Below are 27119 nucleotides of genomic sequence, written 5' to 3'. Positions count from 1 at the left end.
GAGGACGTCGCCCTGTTGGGGAAGGTAGAACTCGTTGGGGTTGCTGCTAAGGTTTAGCTGAGAGCTGCTCTCTCTCTTGAAAAACACACGCAAAGAATTTTTCAGAATTCCCAGAACTTCATTCTCCACTGAATATTCCGACGGTTTGACAGCGCCGGGGCTCAGTGTGAAACGAATAAGCTGGGAAAGGGTGCGTGTGTTGCCAAAAACCAGTCTCTCCTCTCAACTGCGATGATCCACACGCTGCAATTGTTCTTCCTGACTGACCGAAGGTGCCACAAGTCAGGGCTTTCCTCCCGTTTCTTCCAGAGAATGGCCTTCTCCCAAAAAGGGGGTAAAGTGGCTGCCGGATTTCTCCTGGAAAAAGGAAAGAGGGGAAGGAAGATGGTTACCTCTGTGCTCGCTGCTGGGGCAGGATGAACGCTGAGCGACCATTGGAAGGAACAATTGTTCCATCAGAGCAGCCACTGACCGGAGATAGTTCACATCCTTAATCTGGGTAATCGCTGCTTTCTCCCCGAAACTAAAAGACGAGCATTTGGTGACCTTTCAGCCACGTGAAACAGGCTTCCATTAGCAAGCAAGGACACCGGAGGTGGCTTTCACCTCACTCCAATCACTTGGTGACTACTGCCACTTTTTAAGAGAAGGGTGCTGTGAAAAACCAAGTGTGGAGAGAGGAACCACAAACTCGGGCAATAGTCCTCATGTCCTAATTCCGTGCAAAACTGGGAGGGATCCAACTCGATTTACCTCTTGGTCTTTCTGAACCGGCGGGTGTGAGTTTCTGTCGAAGGTGATTTTGCCCATCTGGAAGTCATGGTTGGGGATTTCTCTGGAAAAGCAGCATAAAAGTACGATGAAAGGAGAAATTTTGTACCTCCCATCCACCTGAACGCAGCGAGGCCTATTCTGTGTCGGTCAGTGTTGTACCATCGCTGGCTGCGAATTTTCATCCCCAAGTATTTCTAGATGGAAACCACGGAATTATTTCCTAAAGGGGGGCATACGTGGCACAGAGGAGATCATCAGCTCCTGGACCTGCTGTAGAAGCTTGGTTTCCACGTTGCCTGTGGTCTCCACAGGGCCACGGACGTGCTTTTCCACCAGGGTTCAAGATTTCCCGCGACACCACGTTTCGCTTTAGGAAACGGGCAGGGCTCCCTCCAGCCCACCAGACTCGGCGAGCCTGCTGCCTCTCCCCACGTGTCTTCTCCAGAACCGGAGTTGACTGAGAGAGTTTTGGCAACGTCGACTTAGGATCTGCACCTTCAGCAGTCAGGGATGTCACAGTCAAGTCTAGAAGACCAGACTTGCTTTTCTAAACGCCAAATTAGGAGGAAAACACCTTGTTTATATTGCAGGAGCAGGAAAAAAAAACCTCCACTCAAATGCTGAACCTTCACTTGCTGACAAGGGAACGAGATGGACCAACCTTTGAACGGCTCCTGGTTCAGCTGCCGACGGCTCAGCACCTTCCTTCTTGCTGTCTAGTCTGTACCCAGGACCGGAGAATGCCTGTGTGCACAGAACGAGGTTTAATTTAATTGAAAGCAAGCTGCATGGGGCTGCTCTATTCTGTAAAAGCTTGCTATCCATTTTATTCAATTCTTTGGTTCAGCAGTTTTTTTTCTGGTGTGTCAAAGAAGCCGCTGACCCCTGGGGGTGTGGATGTTTCCATCGCCTGGTTCTCACCTGCCCCTTGAACGACAGCAAGTCGTGCCCTTCCTGGCCGTGAGCAAAACAAAACACGGGCAGAGACTCGCCAGTGAAGGAAGGAGCCCCTCTAAGATCAAGTATTTTGCAGTTTCTACAAGTATTTTGCAGTTTCTACGAGTATTTCGCAGTTGTTTGGAGCAGCTTTCCCTCACCCTTGCACAACACTGGGAAAACAGCCGAGATGGGGGACTTACGTGAAAGCCTGCGTCGCTCGCACGTCCACTGGGGTCTCCTTCAGCGTCCTGTGAGGGGAAAAAAGTGACTTCCTCGTGTTCCTGGTGCGATGTGCAGAACACACAAGAACAGTTCCACGTATTTCTGACCAAACAAAACTTTAGAATAATTCTGTGCAAAATGAGAATAATTATCTTTCTGAAATCAACTGTTGGTACACAACCACCTCCTCAGTAACACAGGAAAAAGCATCCGGTAAGGAAAGGTCAGCCTTAAGAAATCGTTTCAGGCAAAAATAAACGATGTTGGAGCTCCCCGTTCCCTCACAAGCAAGGCTGGTTGTCTAGAGGATGCGTTTGTGGAGAGCAGAAGCTTAACTTACTGTGGTCTCTTCCTGTTGTGCGCTTCCCTCTGGTTCTTTGGGCCCCACGGGAGCAACAAAATCCACCTGTTTATAGAAGCAGCGTGAAAATAAGCATGAACGATATTTTTCTTTGGATCGTAAGGTTTAGAGCACTGTTTCTCCAAACTCCACCAACTATCACTCCGTTTTCATCAAGAAAGAACTGACGTCTGCCTGTTACATATTTTAACTCAAAAGTGAAAAGACTAAACCTCCCAGGAATGAGCCTTAGCACAGAAGTGGGACAGAGCCTTGAACCAGCACCCCGCAATTCTTTGAACCAAGAAAAGGCTGCTCTATCAAACTCAGATTCTAAAACACCTTGAGGACAAACACGGCCCCCGAGGCATGACAGTCACCTGAGGGGACATGAAGTGCAGCTCAGGACCACAGCCGTGGTCACAAAGGCACACGGGGTTCTCTCAAACGAGTCCTCTTCCCCGTCCCATCTGACTTGACCTTTCCTGCCCCGTCCTCAGAGGTGCCCGGTGGGCGATGCTGTCACTGACTAAGATGCCCTCTCCTTTGGGGAGGACACAGGCTTTCCATGTCAGCTTGAACTTACCTCGAGATCACAGTCTGTGATGGACACGGCCTTCTCTGGTTTGGTCTCCACCACCTGAAGCTCATAGATCTGAAAGAGCAGTGAATATTTCAAGACGGCCCATGAAAGAGCTCAGCCTGTAGAAGAAAAGCATGGCAAAACCTTTCCCTTCAGACAGCTTCAAGAAAACTGAAGGAAGTGCTCCCCTTACTCGAGGACTGGATACTACAGGACCTCCACAGAACATGACAGCAAAGATTTTTTTGCCCTAGACACAAGATTGCTGTATGGTGGAACGAGAGAACCTGCCTTTTACTGTACCTTGCTGCGCTCTGACTGTACCTTAATCTGCATTTTTGAAAGCAAATTACGAATGTAGGGTAAAACTGAAAAAGAGCTTGTAAGAACATCAGCAGCACAAATGTGTGTTTTCTCATGAGTCAACAACCAGCCTAAACATCATCTGTGTTGATTGTTTTAGCATCGACATCGAAGAGCTGAGCTGAGTCTGCAGCCCCAACGGATCCAGTGGGCACAACACTCACCCATAGAATCGCTTCTCAAGATGTAGCCAAGGTACTTGTGCAGTCACAACTGACTGTACGGTGTCTATATCTAATATACTGTACCTTTTCGTTGTACTTGATGGCAATAACATCCCCCGTAGTGAGACAAGGGTAGTTTCTCAAGGCGTTTTCTAATCTTGGGAGGATGTTAAGATGAAACGTTTGTCTTCGATGCAACATCAAAGCTTTAAAGCTACTGTGTCATTAAAACCCTGATCCTTGGTCCCTCAAAGGTGGTTTAGAACCTTTTAGTAAACCTTAGGGTGTTTAAGTTTTTCTAGAGAACACTCAAACCCATTGGACTTTCAAGATTCACGCTTCTGCCCTCCAGGTGACGCTTTGTGCCAGCAGTTGGCGTCATCTCTGTACGTAAGCCCTCCATCCTTCCAGGAGTTACTGGAGGAGTGTGAGCCGCGCCTGAAGAGCGAGCTCTGCCTCGTTCTTCCATTCAGGAGAAAACTTGTGCCCCACTCCGTAGCCGGTAGGAAGGATACACAGCTTTGACGCTGGTGATGGAAAGAAAATCTGGGCTCTGGGGCTGAAATGTGGCGGAAGTACCCACGGGAAGGTGGACGCTTTCCACTTGTACCAGGCCTCCTGCTTCCAGCGACAAGTTCTGCATCATCTGCGAGAGTGAAAACAAGGACACGAACCACGATCAGCGAGATCTCTTTCCTTATTTTCGCTGGGGCCACCACCTTCCCTGAAATGCACCAGTCGGCCATGTTTTCTTTTCAGGAATAATGGCCTTCAGAAGCAGTCTGCTTCGCTTACGGAGTTAAACTGGGGGAGGGAAACCTGGCTGAAAGCTGTGAACGTGACTAGCGAAGACAGGCCCGGCCAGGACACCTCCCACCTCTTTAATACCAAACTGGCAACTCATTTGTCCTGCTCTTCGGGTTTGGACACGGGAGACCACTCACCCAGGGCGGAAGGTAGCAGACACCCTCCTCAGCCTCAGATTCCAGCACTCCACAGTGCGTTGCTCGGTCCGCCTTGGTGTTTGTCAGCCGGAACAGCATCGGGCAGGGCATGTCAAGTCGGACTGGGGAGAAAGGAGACAAAAACGTTACTTGTTGACAAGCCCCTACTGCGTTCCTGAACTTTGAGTTTGGAGATTGAACATGAACCAGTGAACGGGCCAGGCTACAGCAGAGGATTCCCCTCCTGCCATCATTGCAGCTCCTCAAGACTATGAACCCTCGAGAGAACGCGGACGCACAGATGCTGTCCTCGCACCGAGAGCTCTTCTGTCCTTGTGCTATTATCAGTTACCTCCTACCTCATGGGCTTTAACAGGCCCCGCCTCTTTGAAAATCAAGTCCCGCCTAAACTGTTTCCTCAAGGAAATTCTATTCAGGTTAAAACCGGAGCGTGGGGGAAATCCGCCTTGATTAAAAAGACCAATAAAAGCCATTTATACTATTGATTTGATTATCTTTTTTTCCCATTTCAAAGTTAATTATCACTTATTTCGTCTTCAAAACAAAATTGGTTCCGGGCAAGTGCGTCCAGCACCAGCAGGTTATGATTAAGAATTTACTACATGAATGGTAACCGTTGTATTGAGCTCTTAATAGTTACTAAGGACGATTCCTGCCTCGGGTAGCCCAACACTTCAGATGTCTGTACTTGAAGACAGACAATCCCCATGAATTCTGACAGACAAAATAGTTCCATAACACAAGTTTTGAACTAATTAGTCTCATAGTCTCTGTTTAAGTCAGAGTTTAGTAGGTAATTAAAATACTGCAGTATTTGCTTATGCATTTGCTCATGCAAATAAAATATTCACTTACTGAGTTGATCCATAGCAGACCGTGGCATAATTACTGCAGAAATGAGGAAGAATATAAGGTTAGGAAAAATAGGATCGTCCAAAGAGTACATAACATACAATTTTATCATTCCTTTTTCTAAAATCTCTTCTAAAACAAAAAAAGGAGATTCTAAAATCTCCTGCAAATTTCTTTTTTGAGCCCCAGATTTCAGGATAACCAGTCCTGACAAATAGACCTGCTCGCATGGACATTTCAGAATTTAATCAGAAAAAAAAAAAAACAAGAAGACAAGGTTTTGCAATACTTAGTACGAAAGAAAATGTTTCCTAAAGGCAATTTTGTTTGTTTGGGCTTATAAGTGCTCTTAAATCAACGCCAACTCAAAAGTACGTAGCATTAGTCTGACAGCTTGAAAATTCTGTTGGGTGATCGATTCTCTTTGCTCAAGCTTAGTGAGGTACAGCAAGGAGGGAAAACATCCTTAATCATAAATTCCCGTGGCTCCTAATGGGCCTAAGGTTTTAACAGGAGACTTTAAAAAAGAAGAATGTCTTCTTCTAACGCTCCTAAACCAGGACTCACGTGGCAGGTTTTGTAACCACGCACTAACGCGGTAAACCCGTCCTCTTTTGTCCTCAAAGCCACCCCCAAACACTCTGCCAGCTCTGGCCACAAAGCCAGCAGGATGTCTGCGGGCAGTTCAGCGACGTTCCCGCAGCCTTGCCCAAAAGCTGTCCTACTCGGTGTCACCCACAAACGTTCTTCCAACAGGTTGTGAGTCAAAATGAAGCCCGCACGTACTCTTCCCGCCGTTCTCCACGTTGGAGCTGGCGTGAGGCCCAGGAAGCACGAATGTGGAGAAGCAGCAGGACTGGGACGAGAACTGGTGGAAGAACACAAAGAGGAGAGTGTGTGAATAGGTGTCTGCCGCCGAGCGAGGTGTTGCGGCGCTCACCGGGGTCTTCCCAAGCTCAGCCGAAACCGCGCTGAGGAGCTGTCAGGTTGATGTCCCTGTCGGCGGAGGGAGATGACACCCCCGGCCAGGGGGGTCTCGCACCTGCTGACGTGGCAACAGCTGTGGAGGGCTGCTCTGGTCGCTCGGCCCTTCTCCAGGCTCCTCGTGCTGCTGCGGCCGCTCCGGCCTCTCCGGGGGACTCACTGAAACGGCAAAGCAAACCCTTCACCGGCGGCACAAGGAGCAGCGGCGGCAGCCAAAGCCAGCGCGGCGCCTCTGGTGCAGAAAGCACCAGATTTAGGATTTTAGGATACTGCTTAGAAATCCCTTTACTGTTCCCATCTTGATTTGAATATCAAGAATTCTAATTAGTGGATATTAATAGGGGAAACTAATGATTACTTTGGGAAAATAAGTCTCAAATGGGATAAACGATCAAATATAAAATAAAATCTGTATTACCAATGCTGCTAGCATACCCCTGTAAAGTCCCAGAGCTACAGTATTCATTAACCAATGATCTGTTAGTGGTTAGAAACAAGGACAGTGTGTTGTAGTCCAAGATGTCTGCTGGACAGGATTTATGATGGTGCCCATTGTGTATAACCTTTGAATCATGACCAAAGCAGGTACGAGCCAAGAGCCTACGAGCCAAGGACATGTTCCTTGACCAAACATGGTCAATTTGAGGAGCGGTCGAGACCTCTGACTCATGGGCCACCTACCTAAATGATACCCCCTACTCACAAGGGAACAACAGAAGACTACGACAGAGGCTGCGCGCTCATTTGCATCAGGAGCGAGAGAAGAAGAACCAATCATCGAGAGGACGATGATGAATATGCATGGATGATATTTCAACGATATATCATTGATACATATCAATGATGACTGAATATGTACGAATTTAATATATAAATATTTGTTGATTGCAATGTGCAGGCGGCCATCTTGGGGAAGGATCCCACATCCCCGCTGCGCGTCGTTAATAAACGACGTCTCTACTGGTCTGTGTGTGGAGAAGTTTTTCTTCTCCAGATTTGCAACACCTCCAGCCGAGCAACCCCTGGGACCGGCGCCCCGCACATGTCGCAGCTCCCGTTTCCCAACCCCACTGGCAAAGGCCCGGCATGGGTTGGGCTGTTGGCCCCCGCTGCCCTGCGAAGGAGGGACGGCCGCTCTTCTACGGGCCCTAGGCGCCCGGGGAGGGGGGATGCTCTGCACTCACCTTCCTCCGCGCGAGCCCGGCGCTTCCTTTTCCTCGGGGGAGGTCCCACAGAGGGGGACGGTGACTTTGTGCGACGTCCAGACCTCAGCTGCATCACAGCAACAGAGATGGGGCGGCACTGGTGCAGTCGCAGGCTGTCACAGAATCACACCACAGTGGGGGTTGGAAGAGACCTCTGGAGATCATCTAGTCCAACCCCCTCTGCTAATCCCCTTACAGCAGGTTGCACAGGAGTGTGTCCAGGCAGCGTTTTGAGTATCTCCAGGGAAGGAGACTCCACAACCTCCCTGGGCAGCCTGTTCCAGTGCTCTTGTCACCCTTAACGTTCAGGTTGAACTTCCTGTGCTCCAGTTTGTGCCCGTTGCCCCTTGCCCGGTCACTGGGCACCACCAAAAAGAGCCCGGCCCCATCCCCTTGACACCCACCCTTGAGATATTTCCAAACGTTGATGAGGTCCCCTCTCAGTCTTTTCTTCTTCAGGCTGAAGAGCCCCAGGTCTCGGTCCTTCACTGCCTGTGGCAAACACACCACTGAGTTGGGGGGCAGCCGTGCGGGCAGATGAGTCCAGCTCATGCCATGACGTCACAAACGCCCCGGCTGTGACAGACAGACATTCCGGAACCCTGTGGTGGCCATGGGGATGGCCAATGGGGGTAACTGGGCCATGGCAAGGCCTGTCACTCCTGTTGACACTTTCCTTACAATGAGAACTGGAAAACGCAGCAACTTTCGGGCTGTGCCAGCAGTCACAGGGAGGCTGGAGAGGCCTTCATCCGCCTGGGTCCCATCAGGGCTCTGGCCATGGGCTTCAGAGCCAGCTCTGTACCCCCGCCGTGACCGGTGGAGCAGGGTGAGCAGGGGAATTTGTGGCCAAACCGTGGATGGACTGGGATTTGACTCCTGGCACCTGAGCTGAGCTGGGCTGTCTATGAGCAGTTGTTACCAGTACCAACTGGGATGCTGTACATTAGAAGATGATGCTTTTTAGAATAAATAATAACATGTTGGCCAAAAGTGAGTCCTTGGTCATTTGGGCTGTTTCCTTTGGGGTATATTGTGCAGAGCTGGGACCAGTAGTGGACCTGTGAGAAAGACTGTCAGGGACCTGCACTCCAGTGAGGGACCCCATAGATAGTCCCAGCACCAACCTGGTTTCCCAGCTGGGGCTGACGACAAGGCTTTCATCCACCAGAATGGCGATGTGCTGGTGAGAGTTGAGATGCAAAGAGTTCTTCTTGAACTTGCTTTCGGAGAGTCCTTTGGGGAAAATAAATGGGTTTTTTTGGGCAAATTTGGAACGTCGGAAGGTTCTAGGGAACCCACACAGGGTGACCCAGCGAGTATCGATGCACATGAGCTTGGATCATCCATCACGTGATTAACACATCAATAGCAGGTGGTTCTTCCCAGACTCATTGATCAAGGCACAAAGAAAGTTGTGGGCACAAGGAGTCTCATGCAGACCTTTCCCATTGTCTGCAGATGGACTACGAGCCAACCACTTCATCCCATCAATGTGACGGCCTAAGTGAGCCGCTCTGGGCTCTCCCTGCTCGGCAGCGTGGCTGCATGGCGGTCATCTCCCCTTGAGCTGGGTCACCTCTCAAGGTGGTTCCTTGAGGCAGAGAGACCTTTTACCAGCCACAGATCTTTGCATGAGCCCAACTTGAGCTCTCCCTAAATTGCAACCAGACTGCACGCCCAGTGACTCTGCCCTTTGAGCAGGGACACCTCCCAAGGTTTGAGATCCCTTACCAGAAACTAAGAGATCCTTCTGAACCTGAGGTGGAGAGACCGCCTGATTCACAACAGCTCCTCGGTAAGTGACTGACAGCATGCCAAATTAATCCTCATTAAATCCATGTAGTTCTGTTTGTGAACAGGCATAGTGCGGTGTGGATGGTGAACGGGGCAGAGATCACTGGACCTTACTGGGCTGGGAAGAATAGGTAAATCTTACAAACCAGATCTTCCTGCGTGCACCTTCTCCACAAGAGAACGCAGTAGGGGCTTGTCAACAAGTAACGTTTTTGTCTCCTTTCTCCCCAGTCCGACTTGACATGCCCTGCCCGATGCTGTTCCGGCTGACAAACACCAAGGCGGACCGAGCAACGCACTGTGGAGTGCTGGAATCTGAGGCTGAGGAGGGTGTCTGCTACCTTCCGCCCTGGGTGAGTGGTCTCCCGTGTCCAAACCCGAAGAGCAGGACAAATGAGTTGCCAGTTTGGTATTAAAGAGGTGGGAGGTGTCCTGGCCGGGCCTGTCTTCGCTAGTCACGTTCACAGCTTTCAGCCAGGTTTCCCTCCCCCAGTTTAACTCCGTAAGCGAAGCAGACTGCTTCTGAAGGCCGTTATTCCTGAAAAGAAAACATGGCCGACTGGTGCGTTTCAGGGCCGGTGGTGGCCCCAGCGAAAATAAGGAAAGAGATCTCGCTGATCGTGGTTCGTGTCCTTGTTTTCACTCTCGCAGATGATGCAGAACTTGTCGCTGGAAGCGGGAGGCCTGGTACAAGTGGAAAGCGTCCACCTTCCCGTGGGTACTTCCGCCACATTTCAGCCCCAGAGCCCAGATTTTCTTTCCATCACCAGCGTCAAAGCTGTGTATCCTTCCTACCGGCTACGGAGTGGGGCACAAGTTTTCTCCTGAATGGAAGGACGAGGCAGAGCTCGCTCTTCAGGCGTGGCTCACACTCCTCCAGTAACTCCTGGAAGGATGGAGGGCTTACGTACAGAGATGACGCCAACTGCTGGCACAAAGCGTCACCTGGAGGGCAGAAGCGTGAATCTTGAAAGTCCAATGGGTTTGAGTGTTCTCTAGAAAAACTTAAACACCCTAAGGTTTACTAAAAGGTTCTAAACCACCTTTGAGGGACCAAGGATCAGGGTTTTAATGACACAGTAGCTTTAAAGCTTTGATGTTGCATCGAAGACAAACGTTTCATCTTAACATCCTCCCAAGATTAGAAAACACCTTGAGAAACTACCCTTGTCTCACTACGGGGGATGTTATTGCCATCAAGTACAACGAAAAGGTACAGTATATTAGATATAGACACCGTACAGTCAGTTGTGACTGCACAAGTACCTCGGCTACATCTTGAGAAGCGATTCTATGGGTGAGTGTTGTGCCCACTGGATCCGTTGGGGCTGCAGACTCAGCTCAGCTCTTCGATGTCGATGCTAAAACAATCAACACAGATGATGTTTAGGCTGGTTGTTGACTCATGAGAAAACACACATTTGTGCTGCTGATGTTCTTACAAGCTCTTTTTCAGTTTTACCCTACATTCGTAATTTGCTTTCAAAAATGCAGATTAAGGTACAGTCAGAGCGCAGCAAGGTACAGTAAAAGGCAGGTTCTCTCGTTCCACCATACAGCAATCTTGTGTCTAGGGCAAAAAAATCTTTGCTGTCATGTTCTGTGGAGGTCCTGTAGTATCCAGTCCTCGAGTAAGGGGAGCACTTCCTTCAGTTTTCTTGAAGCTGTCTGAAGGGAAAGGTTTTGCCATGCTTTTCTTCTACAGGCTGAGCTCTTTCATGGGCCGTCTTGAAATATTCACTGCTCTTTCAGATCTATGAGCTTCAGGTGGTGGAGACCAAACCAGAGAAGGCCGTGTCCATCACAGACTGTGATCTCGAGGTAAGTTCAAGCTGACATGGAAAGCCTGTGTCCTCCCCAAAGGAGAGGGCATCTTAGTCAGTGACAGCATCGCCCACCGGGCACCTCTGAGGATGGGGCAGGAAAGGTCAAGTCAGATGGGACGGGGAAGAGGACTCGTTTGAGAGAACCCCGTGTGCCTTTGTGACCACGGCTGTGGTCCTGAGCTGCACTTCATGTCCCCTCAGGTGACTGTCATGCCTCGGGGGCCGTGTTTGTCCTCAAGGTGTTTTAGAATCTGAGTTTGATAGAGCAGCCTTTTCTTGGTTCAAAGAATTGCGGGGTGCTGGTTCACGGCTCTGTCCCACTTCTGTGCTAAGGCTCATTCCTGGGAGGTTTAGTCTTTTCACTTTTGAGTTAAAATATGTAACAGGCAGACGTCAGTTCTTTCTTGATGAAAACGGAGTGATAGTTGGTGGAGTTTGGAGAAACAGTGCTCTAAACCTTACGATCCAAAGAAAAATATCGTTCATGCTTATTTTCACGCTGCTTCTATAAACAGGTGGATTTTGTTGCTCCCGTGGGGCCCAAAGAACCAGAGGGAAGCGCACAACAGGAAGAGACCACAGTAAGTTAAGCTTCTGCTCTCCACAAACGCATCCTCTAGACAACCAGCCTTGCTTGTGAGGGAACGGGGAGCTCCAACATCGTTTATTTTTGCCTGAAACGATTTCTTAAGGCTGACCTTTCCTTACCGGATGCTTTTTCCTGTGTTACTGAGGAGGTGGTTGTGTACCAACAGTTGATTTCAGAAAGATAATTATTCTCATTTTGCACAGAATTATTCTAAAGTTTTGTTTGGTTAGAAATACGTGGAACTGTTCTTGTGTGTTCTGCACACCGCACCAGGAACACGAGGAAGTCACTTTTTTCCCCTCACAGGACGCTGAAGGAGACCCCAGTGGACGTGCGAGCGACGCAGGCTTTCACGTAAGTCCCCCATCTCGGCTGTTTTCCCAATGTTGTGCAAGGGTGAGGGAAAGCTGCTCCAAACAACTGCGAAATACTCGTAGAAACTGCAAAACACTTGATCTTAGAGGAGCTCCTCACTTCACTGGCGAGTCTCTGCCCGTGTTTTGTTTTGCTCACGGCCAGGAAGGGCACGACTTGCTGTCGTTCGAGGGGGAGGCGAGAACTAGGCGATGAAAACATCCACACCCCCAGGGGTCAGCGGCTTCTTTGACACGCCAGAAAGAAAACTGCTGAACCAAAGAATTGAATAAAATGGATAGCAAGCTTTTACAGAATAGAGCAGCCCCATGCAGCTTGCTTTCAATTAAATTAAACCTCGTTCTGTGCACACAGGCATTCTCCGGTCCTGGGTACAGACTAGACAGCAAGAAGGAAGGTGCTGAGCCGTCGGCAGCTGAACCAGGAGCCGTTCAAAGGTTGGTCCATCTCGTTCCCTTGTCAGCAAGTGAAGGTTCAGCATTTGAGTGGAGGTTTTTTTTTCCTGCTCCTGCAATATAAACAAGGTGTTTTCCTCCTAATTTGGCATTTAGAAAAGCAAGTCTGGTCTGCTAGACTTGACTGTGACATCCCTGACTGCTGAAGGTGCAGATCCTAAGTCGACGTTGCCAAAACTCTCTCAGTCAACTCCGGTTCTGGAGAAGACACGTGGGGAGAGGCAGCAGGCTCGCCGAGTCTGGTGGGCTGGAGGGAGCCCTGCCCGTTTCCTAAAGCGAAACGTGGTGTCGCGGGAAATCTTGAACCCTGGTGGAAAAGCACGTCCGTGGCCCTGTGGAGACCACAGGCAACGTGGAAACCAAGCTTCTACAGCAGGTCCAGGAGCTGATGATCTCCTCCGTGGCACGTATGCCCCCCTTTAGGAAATAATTCCGTGGTTTCCATCTAGAAATAGTTGGGGATGAAAATTCGCAGCCAGCGATGGTACAACACTGACCGACACAGAATAGGCCTCGCTGCGTTCAGGTGGATGGGAGGTACAAAATTTCTCCTTTCATCGTACTTTTATGCTGCTTTTCCAGAGAAATCCCCAACCACGACTTCCAGATGGGTAAAATCACCTTCGACAGAAACTCACACCCGCCGGTTCAGAAAGACCAAGAGGTAAATCGAGTTGGATCCCTCCCAGTTTTGCACGGAATTAGGACATGAGGACTATTGCCCGAGTTTGTGGTTCCTCTCTCCACACTTGGTTTTTCACAGCACCCTTCTCTTAAAAAGTGGCAGTAGTCACCAAGTGATTGGAGTGAGGTGAAAGCCACCTCCGGTGTCCTTGCTTGCTAATGGAAGCCTGTTTCACGTGGCTGAAAGGTCACCAAAACGCTCGTCTTTTAGTTTCGGGGAGAAAGCAGCGATTACCCAGATTAAGGATGTGAACTATCTCCGGTCAGTGGCTGCTCTGATGGAACAATTGTTCCTTCCAATGGTCGCTCAGCGTTCATCCTGCCCCAGCAGTGAGCACAGAGGTAACCATCTTCCTTCCCCTCTTTCCTTTTTCCAGGAGAAATCCGGCAGCCACTTTACCCCCTTTTTGGGAGAAGGCCATTCTCTGGAAGAAACGGGAGGAAAGCCCTGACTTGTGGCACCTTCGGTCAGTCAGGAAGAACAATTGCAGCGTGTGGATCGTCACAGTTGATAGGAGACACTGGTTTTTGGCAACACACGCACCCTTTCCCTGCTTATTCACTTCACACTGAGCCCCGGCGCTGTCAAACCGTCGGAATTTTCAGTGGAGAATGAAGTTCTGGGAATTCTGAAAAATTCTTTGTGTGTGTTTTTCAAGAGAAAGAGCAGCTCTCAGCTAAACCTTAGCAGCAACCCCAACGAGTTCTACCTACCCCAACAGGGCGACGTCCTCCTCTCTTAGACCCTGAGCGATGACAGTCTCGGGTAGCTCCACGCTGGATATTTTCCTCCCTTTCTCTCTGTTTTGCCACAATTTCTGGGAAGCTTTTTGGGTAGGAGTCAAGTCAGGAACGACCTGCGGAAGGAGCCAGCGTTGGTGGGCGAGAAGCTGTGGGAACACCACGGTGAGGAGGCCTTGCAGGAGGGTATAAATCAGTTTGGGACAAAAGCAAGCGGCTCAGTGGGAGATAAAGAGGTTTGTTGCTAAAAATAGTATCTCGGGGGGGGTACAAGGGGGTGTCCCTGCGGAGTAAAGGGGTATCGGGCTCAGCTTTCCCCTAAGATGGGTCCGTGCCTCAGTGGCCACTGGGCACGTCCGCCAGGAGGGGTTTTGGGAGCGTCAGACCCAGGGGTCTGGAACGGCTGGTCCTGGGGGGCCATGGGAAGGCCCCACGCTGCCCGGCTACTGGCACTGGGGTTTACTGGTCCTAGGGGGCCGTGGGAAGACCCCACGCTGCCTGGCTACCGGCACTGGGGTTCACTGGTCCTGGGGAGCCGCAGCAAGGCCATGTTTGCAGAAGGACAGGGCCCAGTCTATACTGGGAGGCGATCCAGTTTGTACCGGGACGGGGCCTAGTTTGTAGTGGGAGGGGATCCAATTTGTACCAGGACAGGGCCCAGTCTGTACTGAGAGGGGATCAGGGCATCCAGTTGGTCCTGGGACATGGCCCAGTCTGTACTGGGAGGGTGTCAAGTTTGTTCCAGTTTGTACCGGGACAGGGCCCAGTCTGTACTGGGAGGGGATCCAGTCTGTACTGGATATTTTCTATATTCCCATATCAGTTGAAGCTACTATGAACTTAGTATATTTGAAATTTCAAGTCTTTCATGAAATCTGGCTGAAATCACTCGCTGGATTCTCAAGTTATTAAGGAAGGACAGCCAGACAGGCTCTGTTTCCCATGGCTGGAAACTTACCCAAGTCCAGCACCAGAGATGGACGTGCCCAGAGTGTATCCTAGACTGAGAGATGGGAGATACTTGTATTGATGTCTTTCAGGCCGCCTGATCATCTCGTTGTATGCTCTGGTGGTCGCTTCTGAATTGTGTCCACTTTTCAGGCTTAAAAACAGTGCCTTGCTCTGAGTATCAACATGCAATACCTACTGGATCATAAAGACTCTATTTTCCAAAATAAAAAATATCATCAGAAGCAGGCACAAAAGTATTAATTCAATAAATAAGACTTACATTAATTCACACCTGAAAAAATATCCTCCCCTCTTCTCTTCTACATAATTTTCAAAGGAAAGGAAACCCTCAAAGCTCTTTCTAAGAGTCCCAAAAGAAACTCCAAGGAAATAAATATTATTTACTTTGCATATCCTGCAAGACAGTAAGCAACCTCCCAAAGAGGGTCCACAGACCCTTTTCAGTATCACGAATTTCCCTTGCCGAGACAAAAGAAAAATATATCTATGAAGAACTACTACGGTTTTAAAACGCCGTGAGAGTCAGACCATTGATGCCTGTCCCTGTCACCATACACAAGGGAGCACCCCGGTTTTTGTGTCCTTCACCAGTTTTATAGCGCGCTCCAGCGTTTCTCTGGCTTTGTGCACAGGGTTATCCCCAACCTACAAAGTTAAAAATAAACTGAAAATCTTTACTGCTAAACCCAGTACTAGCTCTTGGTAAACACAGTCCAACCTTGCTTATGAAAATTACTATATTAATGCAATATATTTTATTTAAGGGTTTAATGCATATAATAAATAAAAAGGTGCTTACATTACCCCAAAATAGCATGAATTAAAGGAAGAGTGATCACAAATTACTAAGAATTAAAATAAAGGAAAATTTGGTTTAAACTTCTTTAGCATGTTAGAAGGGTAAGGAGCACGACAAGACTGCTTAGGATCATTTGATCTAGTTTTTGGATTCTTCTGATTCTTCCTTTCATGAAAACTATGAAACAGCCACAATGTTTTATTTTATTTCCGCTATTACAACTGTAATCTACTTCTGGAGAGAGTTCTACAGAAATGCCAATGCCAAATGGCATTTTTATGGGAAGAATAAAAATAAGACTTTTTTTTTTAAAAAAAAGATCGCAAATAAATCCCAAGTTGCTGATTTTCAGTACTACAAATAAAACCAGCTTTTGTGAAGGTATTTAGGATAAACACGTTTGAAATAATATTACTGTGTTAGCTGACTATCCTTTATTAACAGTGTCTTTTCCAGAGTTTTTCTGCATTTCTACCCGCAAGGCTCACCTCAGTGCAGGGCACTCTTCCAGAACAATCAGCACCGGTGTCACCACAGGTAACATCAGCTGTAAATTCCAGACCTGACTGCCGAGCTTCAGCCATTCCAGTTACAGCCTTGGCAGGCTGATAAGCCTTCACGGGCTGTTTCATCACGACCCTCGGCTTCAAGATCCCTTCCGGCACTCCCGGCAGCACACCCTTTCTTCTGGAAGGCTGCCACAAAGGGAACCAAGGAAAAATCACGTTAAAAAGCCCAACCTAAATAGTGAGGAGTAAAAGCAAAACCCAGAACTGTTGAGATAATCGCTCTTCAGAGGACAAATTAGTTTGCAAGGTGCCTCAGGCACCAACGGTTTGGCTCTTCCCACAACTACCACAAGCAACTCCGACTGCAGGTAAAGCTCTTGAGGGCAGGGTAAACAGCTTGTTGTTCTTTGTTTCCATCAGCCCCACTCACCCACTGGTTAGATACCCTTGTTACCTGAAACGGGACTTCAAGAGTTAACTGTTCATTCTCAAACTGGCAAATGCCAAAGGAACAAATATTCTTTACTTAAAGTTTCTCTTTTACGGCAAATAGGTGTATGCTGGTGATTGGCTAATTATTTGAAAGAGCTCCAGGCCATATTTATTACTTCCTTACAAAGCAGCCAGCAGACACCTCATACAAAATGAGAACAACAGAAAGCAGGTCAGGGAGTTTCATCTCCCGAACCATGACTCTTTGCCTAGGAAAACGTTCTGCTCTACAGGCAGAAGAAGAAGGAAGTGTTACACACAGATAGTTACTGTTTGATCCCCAAACTGCACAAGTAAAACACAGTTTAATTATTGAGGAAATGAGCCTTCAGTGTACATGAAAGCATAAAGTGTAAATATTTCCTGAACTGCCAGAAGTTCAGCCGGCTGACAAATATCAAAAACATTGGGAAATGGGAGACTGAACCTCCCCCCCTTCTCTCTGCTCGTAATGCAGCAAAATAGAAACTACAAGATCCGTTTGATCTTAAGCTGCTCGGCCAACAGGAAGGGAAAGTGCCCGTCACAGAGCCCTGATATCGTCAGCTTGACAAAAGCTTCTCCACTGGGTGACACTGGGGTATCATCTCTAATCTGGTAAAGCCAGTCAAGAAGTGCTCTGAGAGATGCACGGCCAGATTTGAATGCATCCTATCTAATAAACAGGAAAACGAAATAGGAAGACAATTCTTTCATTTACAGCCCGAGCAAGGAAACCCACCAACTCACATTAAATGCTGGTAACACTACCAAGGATACAACCACAATTATAATCTCAGCTATAAACAAACATACTCTCATTCAAAATTTCTTACCTACCTACAATTATAAAGAACATGTTATAATGACCCATGAGACTTTTTTCCCATTAACAGAGTTGCTGTTAAGCTCCATAAGAGAGGCCACACAGAGTAACTCATTCTATCTTTCCGTTTTGCATGGTTAAGACCAGAATGAACTACCACGGTTAAAAGAGAACAACAATAATTTATTAACATACAGCCGAATAATACTAGTCCAGTTTTGAAAAGAGGTAGTGGATTTATGTGACATTCTAACTTATTCTGAAGCCACAAGAATGGGACAGCTCTACACACATGGACATACAGAGTTGATTTTTCTTTTTTAACAGAACAGAGTCTAATTCTCTGTTTAATTAAAGAGACATATTGATGTCCATAGGTATATGTGTGTGCAGACACACACACACACACACCCCCCCCGGTAGATTTTTATCATCTCTGTTGTGTAGCTGAAAATGGTGCTATTCATACGTGCCAGTGGTTTCCAATGACACCCAAGGGTTCTCAGTACCTTGGAAAAGATGCTAAAGTCTCCAGGGAAACAAAGTTTGTGAGAAAATGTTAACCACTTACTTCCCTAAGCTTTCAACCTGTCCCAGGCAGGCTGAAAATCAGTAGCTGTGTGCTATCTCAACGGAAGGCTCTAACGGCTGGAAGGCTCACACGAGAACAGCACTGCCGTCGGAGCGGGATTCTGGCTCCGTTACTGAGGGAGCACGTTGCAGGGCTTTCCCTTGAGCTCGCGGCTGGATGCTGGGTGTCCCAGGAACACAATTCGTTGGCTTTGCAATACGCAGCACCATGGACTCCACACGATACTGCACAACAGGGTGGATATAGTCACTGTAATTTCAGAAATGCAGAGTAAACACGGCTGTATCCAACTGTGCGAGTACACACTCCCATTTCCTGAATTTAAAGTACGGACAACCAGTTTTCCAAAATAAACAGCCATACTCTCACTTTTAAGGTACATTTTCTGTCCCATAGAGTGGAACCTTTCCATGGGTTTCCTCATCATTTGGCCCTAATAACTGAAAATCAAGTACTTCTAATTTTTACCTATGGAAAAATAAACACCCAACAGGCTGCAACAACATATACGGATGGCCATGCTGCAGTCAGGGAACAAGCGTTTACTGACCTCTATTTTTGTTGGACTTGCAGAATACTGAAGAAAACAAAGTCCAACATGCAGCTGGTGACCATTTTCCCGGTCACCATTCCAGGAACAAGGCACTGCATTATTATTTCAACATCTGGGAAAACAGAGAAATGACATGAGAGCTGTGTAGGCTGGTAATTGTGCCTCCAAGCTTTTAACCAGGAGGAGTAACTAGAACGTGCTTTGCAGCAAGAGAAGTAGGGGAAGAATCTAAGTTAGCCCATTTCAAAAGTCTGCTCTTTTGCTCTGGGTATCGTGCTTTCTCCCTGAGGATGCCACAAGTAGTATAGGAAGCATAAAAACCCCAAAAGTTTAAGAACTTTCACCTTGTTCGAGACATCACAAAATATTGCGTGTGGAGGTAGCAACATGAGACAAAACCAGCCCTATTTATTTATTATTCAATGCTTTAGTAAGGCTTTAAAAGCATTGATAGCCAGGTATTCACTGTGTCCATTCACAATAAAAAACAAAATAGCTGAAAATTACACACATGGGTGGCAAAGGACTGAAAATTCCAAATTATCAAAGAACAACCCCATATAATCCTAAGATTCTGTTCTTTGTAAGCAATTAAATCCCTGCTCAAAAGCCCTCTGCCTGACGCACTACATAGTCAAGTAGTGTACTGAATGGCTTCGGTATAATTTCTTCAACTTTGACATTATCAATGAACTCAGAGAACCAACAGCTTTAACAAGACCCTGCTACCTCACAAACAGGTTGGGGTTTGAAAGTGTAGCTCTGCATCAGCATAAGCTGCTGCTACTGCCTTGCACTAATTTGTGTCCAGTGCTGAGCTCAGGTGCTCAGGGACTGGATCTGGCAAGAGCTAGGGGTTTGGGTTGGTTTTCTTTTGTTTTTTCTAGTTTTCAGCAAGTTCTTCAATCATCTGACCAAAAATCCGTATGTCTATGACCATCTCCCTCTTAGATTTGTTTAGTCTACTATGGAATAGTCAAGATAGCTTAATAAAATAAAAGAGAAGAGACGTTTAAAAAAGGTCTTGTAAAACTTAATAAGAGATACAAAAATATGGAAAAAATAAAATACCTGAAATCTGTTCTTAGTGCTATTCCGTTTAACCTCTTTTCCAGCTAAGGAGAAAAGGAGTATCTACATAAATGGCAGTGATGATTCTTCTGAGAGAAAAAAAAAAAATCTGTGGTGACTGGGAACTGCTGCAACTGCTATTGTTGTGATCTGGAAAGTCTGAGTGGGAACAAAACCCAAGTGCACAGAAGGAAAGAGAAAAGAGCAGTCAGGACAGAACATGCAGCCTGTTTCTGCGCTCACCCCCACGCACGGCCATCTGAGAAAATGACAGGCAGGACAGGCTCTGCGGGCTGCAGCTGTGACCGCTCAAGCACACCTACGCCGGCAGCACGCCAGCCCCCCCTCCCTGTCCCTAGCTCTGCGTTTCTCCTCCCTCGCTCCAACAGCGGCACTCTTCGGGGATCGTGGTGAACCGGATCAGGGAGCTGAACTGGCAAATACCAACTGAACACCACCGGGGTTCTGCTGCCAGGGCCGCCCCCCGCCCAAAACACAGGGCCAGCACCAGCAAGACCAACAAGAACCTGCACTGGGTCACGAGGTGTCCCAGGCAACTGCAAAGGAGAAAGATGGTAACACTCTTGAATTGGGTTGGAGCGTTAAGGAACGGCAGCTTCAGACACTCCCGCTTCGGGCTGGCTTGAGACAATGCTGGTCTGCTCAGGACAGCAGTTTCCAAGTTGTCTTTTTGTCCACGGAAGTTGGCAAAATGATCACTCCTGGTCAGCTCAGCTACAGTCTGTTACAACAGAAAGCAGAAGGAGGGTAGGAAAGAAAAAGGAGGGTAGGAAAGAAGATGACAACAGCAGCGCAGACCACATGAGTGAGAGTAGTTGTCTCTCGTATCAGGTGCAGTTCAGGGCTCATGAGAAGCCATGAAAACATTCTAGTTGCTCCAGTCCCTCAGAATCCGGGCAAGGAAAGCCTTTGGTATTGCTGGAAACTGCTGGGGTCTCAAAGAAAGAGCAGTGTAAGTATCACTCTGTCCGCTCCCGCTCCCTCTCATGCTGCTATTGAAATAACAGAACCACACACGACTTGCATGACACATGTCCTTAATAAAGCCAGAGCCCTTCTTGTCTTACCATCAGATCTCACCCAGAGGTCTGCTTCACAGCAAATGTCACTCAGAACACACTCGATGCAGCTTTGCCTGCCCTGGAGGAAAATCATCCCCTCTTTCTAAGACGTTCTCAACTTACTGGTTATGGTTTTAAAAAGCATTCATTCTCAGACTCAGTCAGTAGAAGAGACTCACTGGCGTGATTACCTCTGGGGAGCTCACTCTTAAAAATAAACAGCTATTTTTAATCTCTGAGACTAACCATTCAGTCCATTATTACTGCTTTTGAATGGCCTTCCTCTACATTTCATGTCATGCAAAACAGTTTTCTGTGACCTCATGAAAACACACACGCTAACTGAAAAGATACTGGAGAATGATTGTATAAAGACTGTTTTGCTTTTGTGAAGTGCAAGGAAAACCAGATCTTACCTGGGAGCCTCTTGTTCATACGTGTAAGAACCGAATGCCAGAAAGTCTCGCCGTCTCACGCATTCCATCAATCCAATCCAGTTTGTCTGACAACTGGAGATTCCCACGGACCCAGCTGACAGAATGAGCCACCGTTTTCCACGTGTGAAAGGCAAAGCCTTTTTATAAACAACCGGGAGAGTGTTGCTCTTTCTACTAATAACAACGTATTTTTATGACAGCTTATTACAAACCAGCAAACAAACTTCTCCCGGGACATTCTCATACGGCTCTTTCAAAAACGTGGCACACACAAATATACATTTATGTATTCTAAAGGTAGACACAGAACGTGCTACAGCAAACTGCTGTTAAGGCCCATCTCAACGACATACTTTGTACTATTTTCCCCACTCCCCCAAAGGACTACTGAAACAGAAACTCCAGTTTCTCTTCACCTGTTTACATGGGTTTTAAACTGAGTGGACTTTAGTGGAACAAAACCCTTCAATACTAACAATCAATACAACTGTTAATATAACACCTTCTGTATTAACAACACCTATCTCAGCTGAACACAGATTTAGAACTTCAGCACTAAACCAAGTTTCCACCTAGTTGGAAAGTATTTAAGTTGAACAGAAATCATCTGTATGTCATGAATGACGCTCAGCTCAGTACTCAGCTTTATGAGCTGTTCCTGCCACACAACTCCAAATGACTCTAACGAAGAGTGAAGCCCGGTGTGATACGTGTCATATAAAGGCTGTTTCTAAGCCGCTGTAGTTACGGTCTTAACATCTTGCACACGGTTTTGTTCTCCTTTTAAGCCGAGCTTTGTTGGCATGCACCGTGAAGTAAAACAGAAACCTGGCAGTTCATTAAAAGTCTTTCTGATGAATAGTACATACAAAATAAAAACCTTCCAGAACTTCAAAATGGTCCATCTATTCAGATACGTTGGAACTGGGACTGAGCATTTGTTTTGGTTTTGTGTGCTTTAAACAGAAAAACACATGGCGATGAAATATTGAGGGTACAACTACACAACAGAGCACAGCACAACAGCAGAGTAAATAAACTCATGTTGCTGCATACAGACTGTTCCAGCACCTGAGCTAAACTGATTATTTCTCCCTATGCTGACTGTAGCTCACCCCTATTCCCATGTTAAGAATCTGGCCTTAAAAAGAACAAACAAACCGGATCAATAGATCCACCCGTAGACATCTGCCTTATTGTCAAACCAATCAGACAGCACTTGGGAAGTAAATAAAGGAAAACGTTGATGAGGAACATGAAAGCCCACGTTTTCAAAAGGGTAATTCATTAGATTCACCTAGAAAAACACAGAGGCTGCGTTAACCTGCGTGATGTCTTTCATAGTCACAGAAATCCCTACTTTTTAAACACCCTGACAACTCAATTAACTTTGCATTAGGATTCTTTGCTAAAAAAGTAAACATACATACGTAGTAGTCCTGAACTATTTACAAGTCAGGAAAGAATATCCCTCATCAGTTGAAAAGAATAGGTGAAATTAAGTTAATCAGAAAGGTCAGGTCTGAATTTGGTCAGAACAAGACTTCTAAGGACTCTATCATCTGAGTATTAAATGTCCAGTCTTAAACAGCAAAGCAATGAGTAAGTCTGACAGCTTAAAATAATTTGAAGTAGTTAATTTAGTAAAAGTGCCACACTTGACAAATTGCGAAAAAAGGGTAAGTTGTTCTCAGAACGCCTAAAGGAGTGAAAAGGAACATCATCACGTAACATGACTGAAAGGTAAGGGCTTCAGTATTTTACATTCCAGCGACACGCAAAATCCAGTCTCACCCAGTGGCAGAATGCTCTATTTGAAAAGGTGTACAAACAGAGAACAAACAGTTACAGAAGGTACATGAACTGTTCAACAAAGCCTACAATCATCAAAACCCCCCCAGTCAGTAAATACATTAACCTTTTAAAACTTTACCTCATTTCTCATCGTTCTCCAAACACTTAAAATATTTCGCCCAACAATGTTCATTTCACTCATTGTATCTGACCCAAATTCATCCAGCTCAGCTGCAAATCGGTTCTCTTCCTTTTCATCTAAAGACATTAAAAGAGAACAGATTTAGACAAGTTACAGGACAGTCAAGGCCAGACCGAGCTATCCCTCTTCCAATTTGAGCTCTCTAGAAAAATAAGAATTCCTAAAGACTGTCACCGATTGCACAAGATTGTGTATTTACCAGTCTTCCACACGATCTCTAAATAACACTCCCCCAGGGTTTTCTGCTCTCGCACGTCCAAGACAACACTTACTTCGATTTCACTGAAGTGGTGTCCATGGCAAAGTGTTTTCCGTACCAAATATACTGGTTAAGCAATGCCCAACGTTACTTCAGAGCTAGCTGCATGCACATCAGTGCACAGCATTAAAAAAAAAAAAAAAAAAAAGGTATTTCTGCCCTGTAGCATTTATAACTCAAGGCTTTGCTTGTAACGATCTTACCTAGTCAGAACGAGGCCATGGGAGAGAAAACTCAGTGCCTTCTGCCCAGTAAAAGCAAACCCACCGCAGTGGCAGCAGGCAGGTGTGAGTTCTGGATAGCCCAGATGGAAAGAGAAGGGAATAGGAAGGCACAAACGGAGAGGCAGAAGCAGCACTCGGAATCTCTCTGCAAGGGAGCGGTGACTATGGCACAGGAAGAGACACCCTCTTTTGCCACCCTTGGGTTTTTTCATGCTTTGAAATACTGCAACACAAGAGAGGACAGTCTGTGTGGTAGACGTTTCCTGAAACTGTCTTTTTTCAGTCAGCCTAAGGCTACAGTTGTGGTATTTTCCTGAGTTTACAGGGGTCTTGTTTAAAAGGGACAAGACAGGTTGCAATTAAATATGAGACCACACACTGCAGTATTTGATCTGCCAGTCCTGCTCCTTCTTAGGAGTTTCACAGAAGAGAAAGCACTTGGCAGCAATTTTCCCACCATTCTAAATCCACACCCATTTTTCAGCTGCTGCTTGTGTACTCTGCACTACTCATTTATCAGACACCCCTGCACAGTACCCTACTCAGAAAAAGCAGAGTATTTTGGACAGAGCATACAGCAGTGTGGATACACAATGCTTTGCAATGACGATCGGAACTGAGCAAGTAGTTCCTTGGGCAGCCATGAAGCACATTGATCCGTGAAGACAGAAGTAAAAATTGCCTGAAGTTCTGCAGAACTGCTGTGAAACAACATAAGACAGACTCTGAAATGTGCATCAGATCAATCCAAATATGGGTAAGAAAACCTATTTGTCATTTCCTGACCTTAGCAATAAATCACAGAGCCTTAACAAAATTTGGCAGACCTTTCGTACACTTTATAAAAGTGCTTTTTATCCTCCTGATTGTTTCAGATTTTTAAGGAGGAAAAAGAGCAATTTCCCTTTCCGGGTTTGGATGGAAAAAAAGCCCCACAAGCAGCAACATTTTGATACTATGAATACCAGGGCTGTGGAGATCACACCTACGTCCTGCAGGCCCACTCCAATTTTATGGCCAAAGATGTTTCATGGTTATAGTAGATACCCTGAATGATATCTACATATGACTGAACCCAAGGAGAAGCAAGAGAAGGTTTGGTAGCAGAAGCACCTCCAACACACAAAACCTAACACACATGACTTCTGAAAATCAATCTCGGTTCATGGATACAGGGCACACACAGCAGGGGCATACACAAGGAATTTAAGAATGCAGAAAACACGGAAAACCAGAATCTCATTGGTATAGCAAAATTTTCTCTCTGTGTGTGTGATTATACCTACAACACAACAGCAACAGCAACAGAGAAGAGGTCCATCTGTAGAAACACTCTGCATTGATTTTTTCACTTTATTACAGGGCAACACCGTTGGAGTGGTGCTGCAAAGCTAGTGAGCTCTCCTAAGAGCTCCAAGAGACAGAAAGCACAACCCTCCCCACAGACTCTACCTAAATCCCCAGTACTTGGGGTCAGCTATCTGCATACAGCTCAGACCAGCACAAGTCAGTAAGCTCTGAGATGACACAAGGAGCCTAACAGGGAACTGGTACTCAAATCTTTCTACTTCACAAGTAGGGTCAGTGCTCCGCGCTGCTGAGACTGAGCTAGAAGCAGCACTTCCCACCCAGACATTACCCCGCACTGATACAGAACCGAATCAGATTGATGCCGTGGATTGATATTTAATGTCCTCGGTTTTTTTAGGTTACGGGGGAAGATCTGATCAATTTACCTGCCCTCCAGGATGTTACAGACCTAGAGGTTAACCTGGTCGTCCAGTAGCTCACATGACCAAAGCAGTCATTCTAGAAAGATCCATGGCTGGCTGTAGGAGGAGGCTACCACTTTAACAGGCACTTCAAAACCACTTCAGATCCCCTCTCTAACACTCTTCTTTGCTTAGATATTTGTGTGAGCTGTTGTTTATTCTTTCCACGGTTTTCTTCAGTAGACTACAACTTCTCAGTACTTCTTCACAAGCTCCAAACACAACCTAACAAAAATATATCTTATCATCCCCCAGAGGAGCAAAGCACATCTTTGAGTCTCTTCTGAGCCTTCTCTGTTTTTTCAAAATAGTTTAAAATACATTGGAGCAGGAGTCGGGCACACTGCTTATCCCAGCTGTTTCACTTGTGTTGAAGTATTCCCAGTTTAGAATTCTCTGGTGCTCACTGCAATCACCAGACCTGACAAACGTAAACCTGCTGAAGGGATACTCTGCATGCTAAGTGAGCTGTGAAATGCCCATAATAAAACGTAACTTCATCTGAACTATGCAAATTTTACTAAGTGTTGCCTCTTTCCCTTTGTTCTATGGCTGAAGATTCTTTAATCACTTACTGACTTAATAGTATGTCTCTCCTCAGACTCAGACAGAAGTCTGTAATGCCTGAGGGCAGCAGCCGCAGTCCATCAGCAGGAGCAACCAGAGTGCAGCTCTGTCAGCTGTACTGAATTTCACCCAGGTAAAATCCCGGTCCTTTATCCAAACAGTTAACTGTCACCATTTCACCCTCAAAAAATGGATACCAAAAAACCTTCAGCAACTGAACACCTCAAAACGATTAAAACTTTTTGACAGGGTCCTATTAGGGGAGAGCCATAAACCTAAATTGTTTCCACTTCAGCAACTTGCAAACAAACCCTTTCCTTTTAAAGTAAACCTCTTAATGATCCAATTTGAATGTGTAACAACTTACACTGAGGTTTATGTTTGCTGTAAGCCATTAACATTTTTCCAATTAAATGCTTTTAAATGTTAAGGAAAGCATTTCTAACACAAACCTTTGTAAAATCAAACCATGGAAATGGAAAAGTAAGCAGCCTAGAATTCCAGAGCTTTTCTAAATCCAGCTTGTGACAGAGACCATCTCTCCCAAGCAGGTGCAGAACAAGTAACTTCACTTTGGTTTTCTCAAACAGATCAATGATAGTCATCCAACACTGAGGAAGAGCTGAAAACTTGGTTTTAGTTTTGATTCCATTAATTTCTACTACATAGAAATGACTCAGGTATTCTTTCTTTTAATTGAGAACAACAGAATGAGTTAAAATATTTCCACAAAACAAGGAACAAAATCGGAAATACAAACTACTGGCTAAACCTATGTTAATGCAGGTTTATTAAATGCAATTCTTCTGTCACAGAACAGATTGACAGAACAGTCGAGGTCGGAAGGAACTTCTGGAGACCAGCTAGTCCAACCTCCCTGCTCAAAGCCCACGACCTCGTCTAGTCTTTCAGTTGGCTTTGGATTTTTTTCTTTGACTCCAGTATCTAAACAAATACATTCTGACAAACCTTCAGGCCATCCGATCACAGCTAACCTTAAGCCCAACAACAAAGAAGCAAAAGAAAAATCATTTTTCAGAATGCAAGATGTCTATAGACACAGTCCTGCTTTCTATCTCAATGAACAGTGAAACAGTAAAGGACTCGGACATTTCAGATCATCACTCTAAG

The 27119-nt window shown here is 46.4% G+C and overlaps 2 protein-coding genes across 2 annotated transcripts; one reads left to right on the top strand and one right to left on the bottom strand.

Moving 5' to 3' along the window:
* Positions 1-668: 668 nt before the first annotated feature.
* Positions 669-8741, bottom strand: LOC147412651 (ubiquitin recognition factor in ER-associated degradation protein 1-like). Its single transcript, XM_086481130.1, has 14 exons — positions 8729-8741; positions 8519-8627; positions 7371-7504; positions 6245-6345; positions 5989-6181; positions 5206-5238; positions 4330-4451; positions 3901-4031; positions 3470-3542; positions 2862-2930; positions 2276-2341; positions 1914-1961; positions 1436-1518; positions 669-835 (listed from the first exon to the last, which is right to left on the bottom strand). The coding sequence occupies exons 1-14, from the start codon at positions 8739-8741 to the stop codon at positions 706-708; spliced, it is 1305 nt and encodes a 434-aa protein (XP_086337256.1). The 3' UTR covers positions 669-705.
* Positions 8742-8852: 111 nt separating this feature from the next.
* LOC147412650 (ubiquitin recognition factor in ER-associated degradation protein 1-like) lies at positions 8853-13569 on the top strand. Its single transcript, XM_086481129.1, has 12 exons — positions 8853-8898; positions 9096-9109; positions 9286-9319; positions 9420-9541; positions 9840-9970; positions 10329-10401; positions 10941-11009; positions 11530-11595; positions 11910-11957; positions 12333-12415; positions 13016-13097; positions 13495-13569. The coding sequence occupies exons 1-12, from the start codon at positions 8853-8855 to the stop codon at positions 13567-13569; spliced, it is 843 nt and encodes a 280-aa protein (XP_086337255.1).
* Positions 13570-27119: the final 13550 nt, after the last annotated feature.

The sequence above is a fragment of the Leptosomus discolor genome, unplaced genomic scaffold (genome assembly GCF_034619465.1).
Source record: "Leptosomus discolor isolate bLepDis1 unplaced genomic scaffold, bLepDis1.hap2 HAP2_SCAFFOLD_45, whole genome shotgun sequence".
Classification (NCBI taxonomy): Eukaryota; Metazoa; Chordata; class Aves; order Leptosomiformes; family Leptosomidae; genus Leptosomus; species Leptosomus discolor.
Note: the sequence above shows the minus strand (reverse complement) of the source record. Positions and strands in the feature narration are given on the sequence as shown.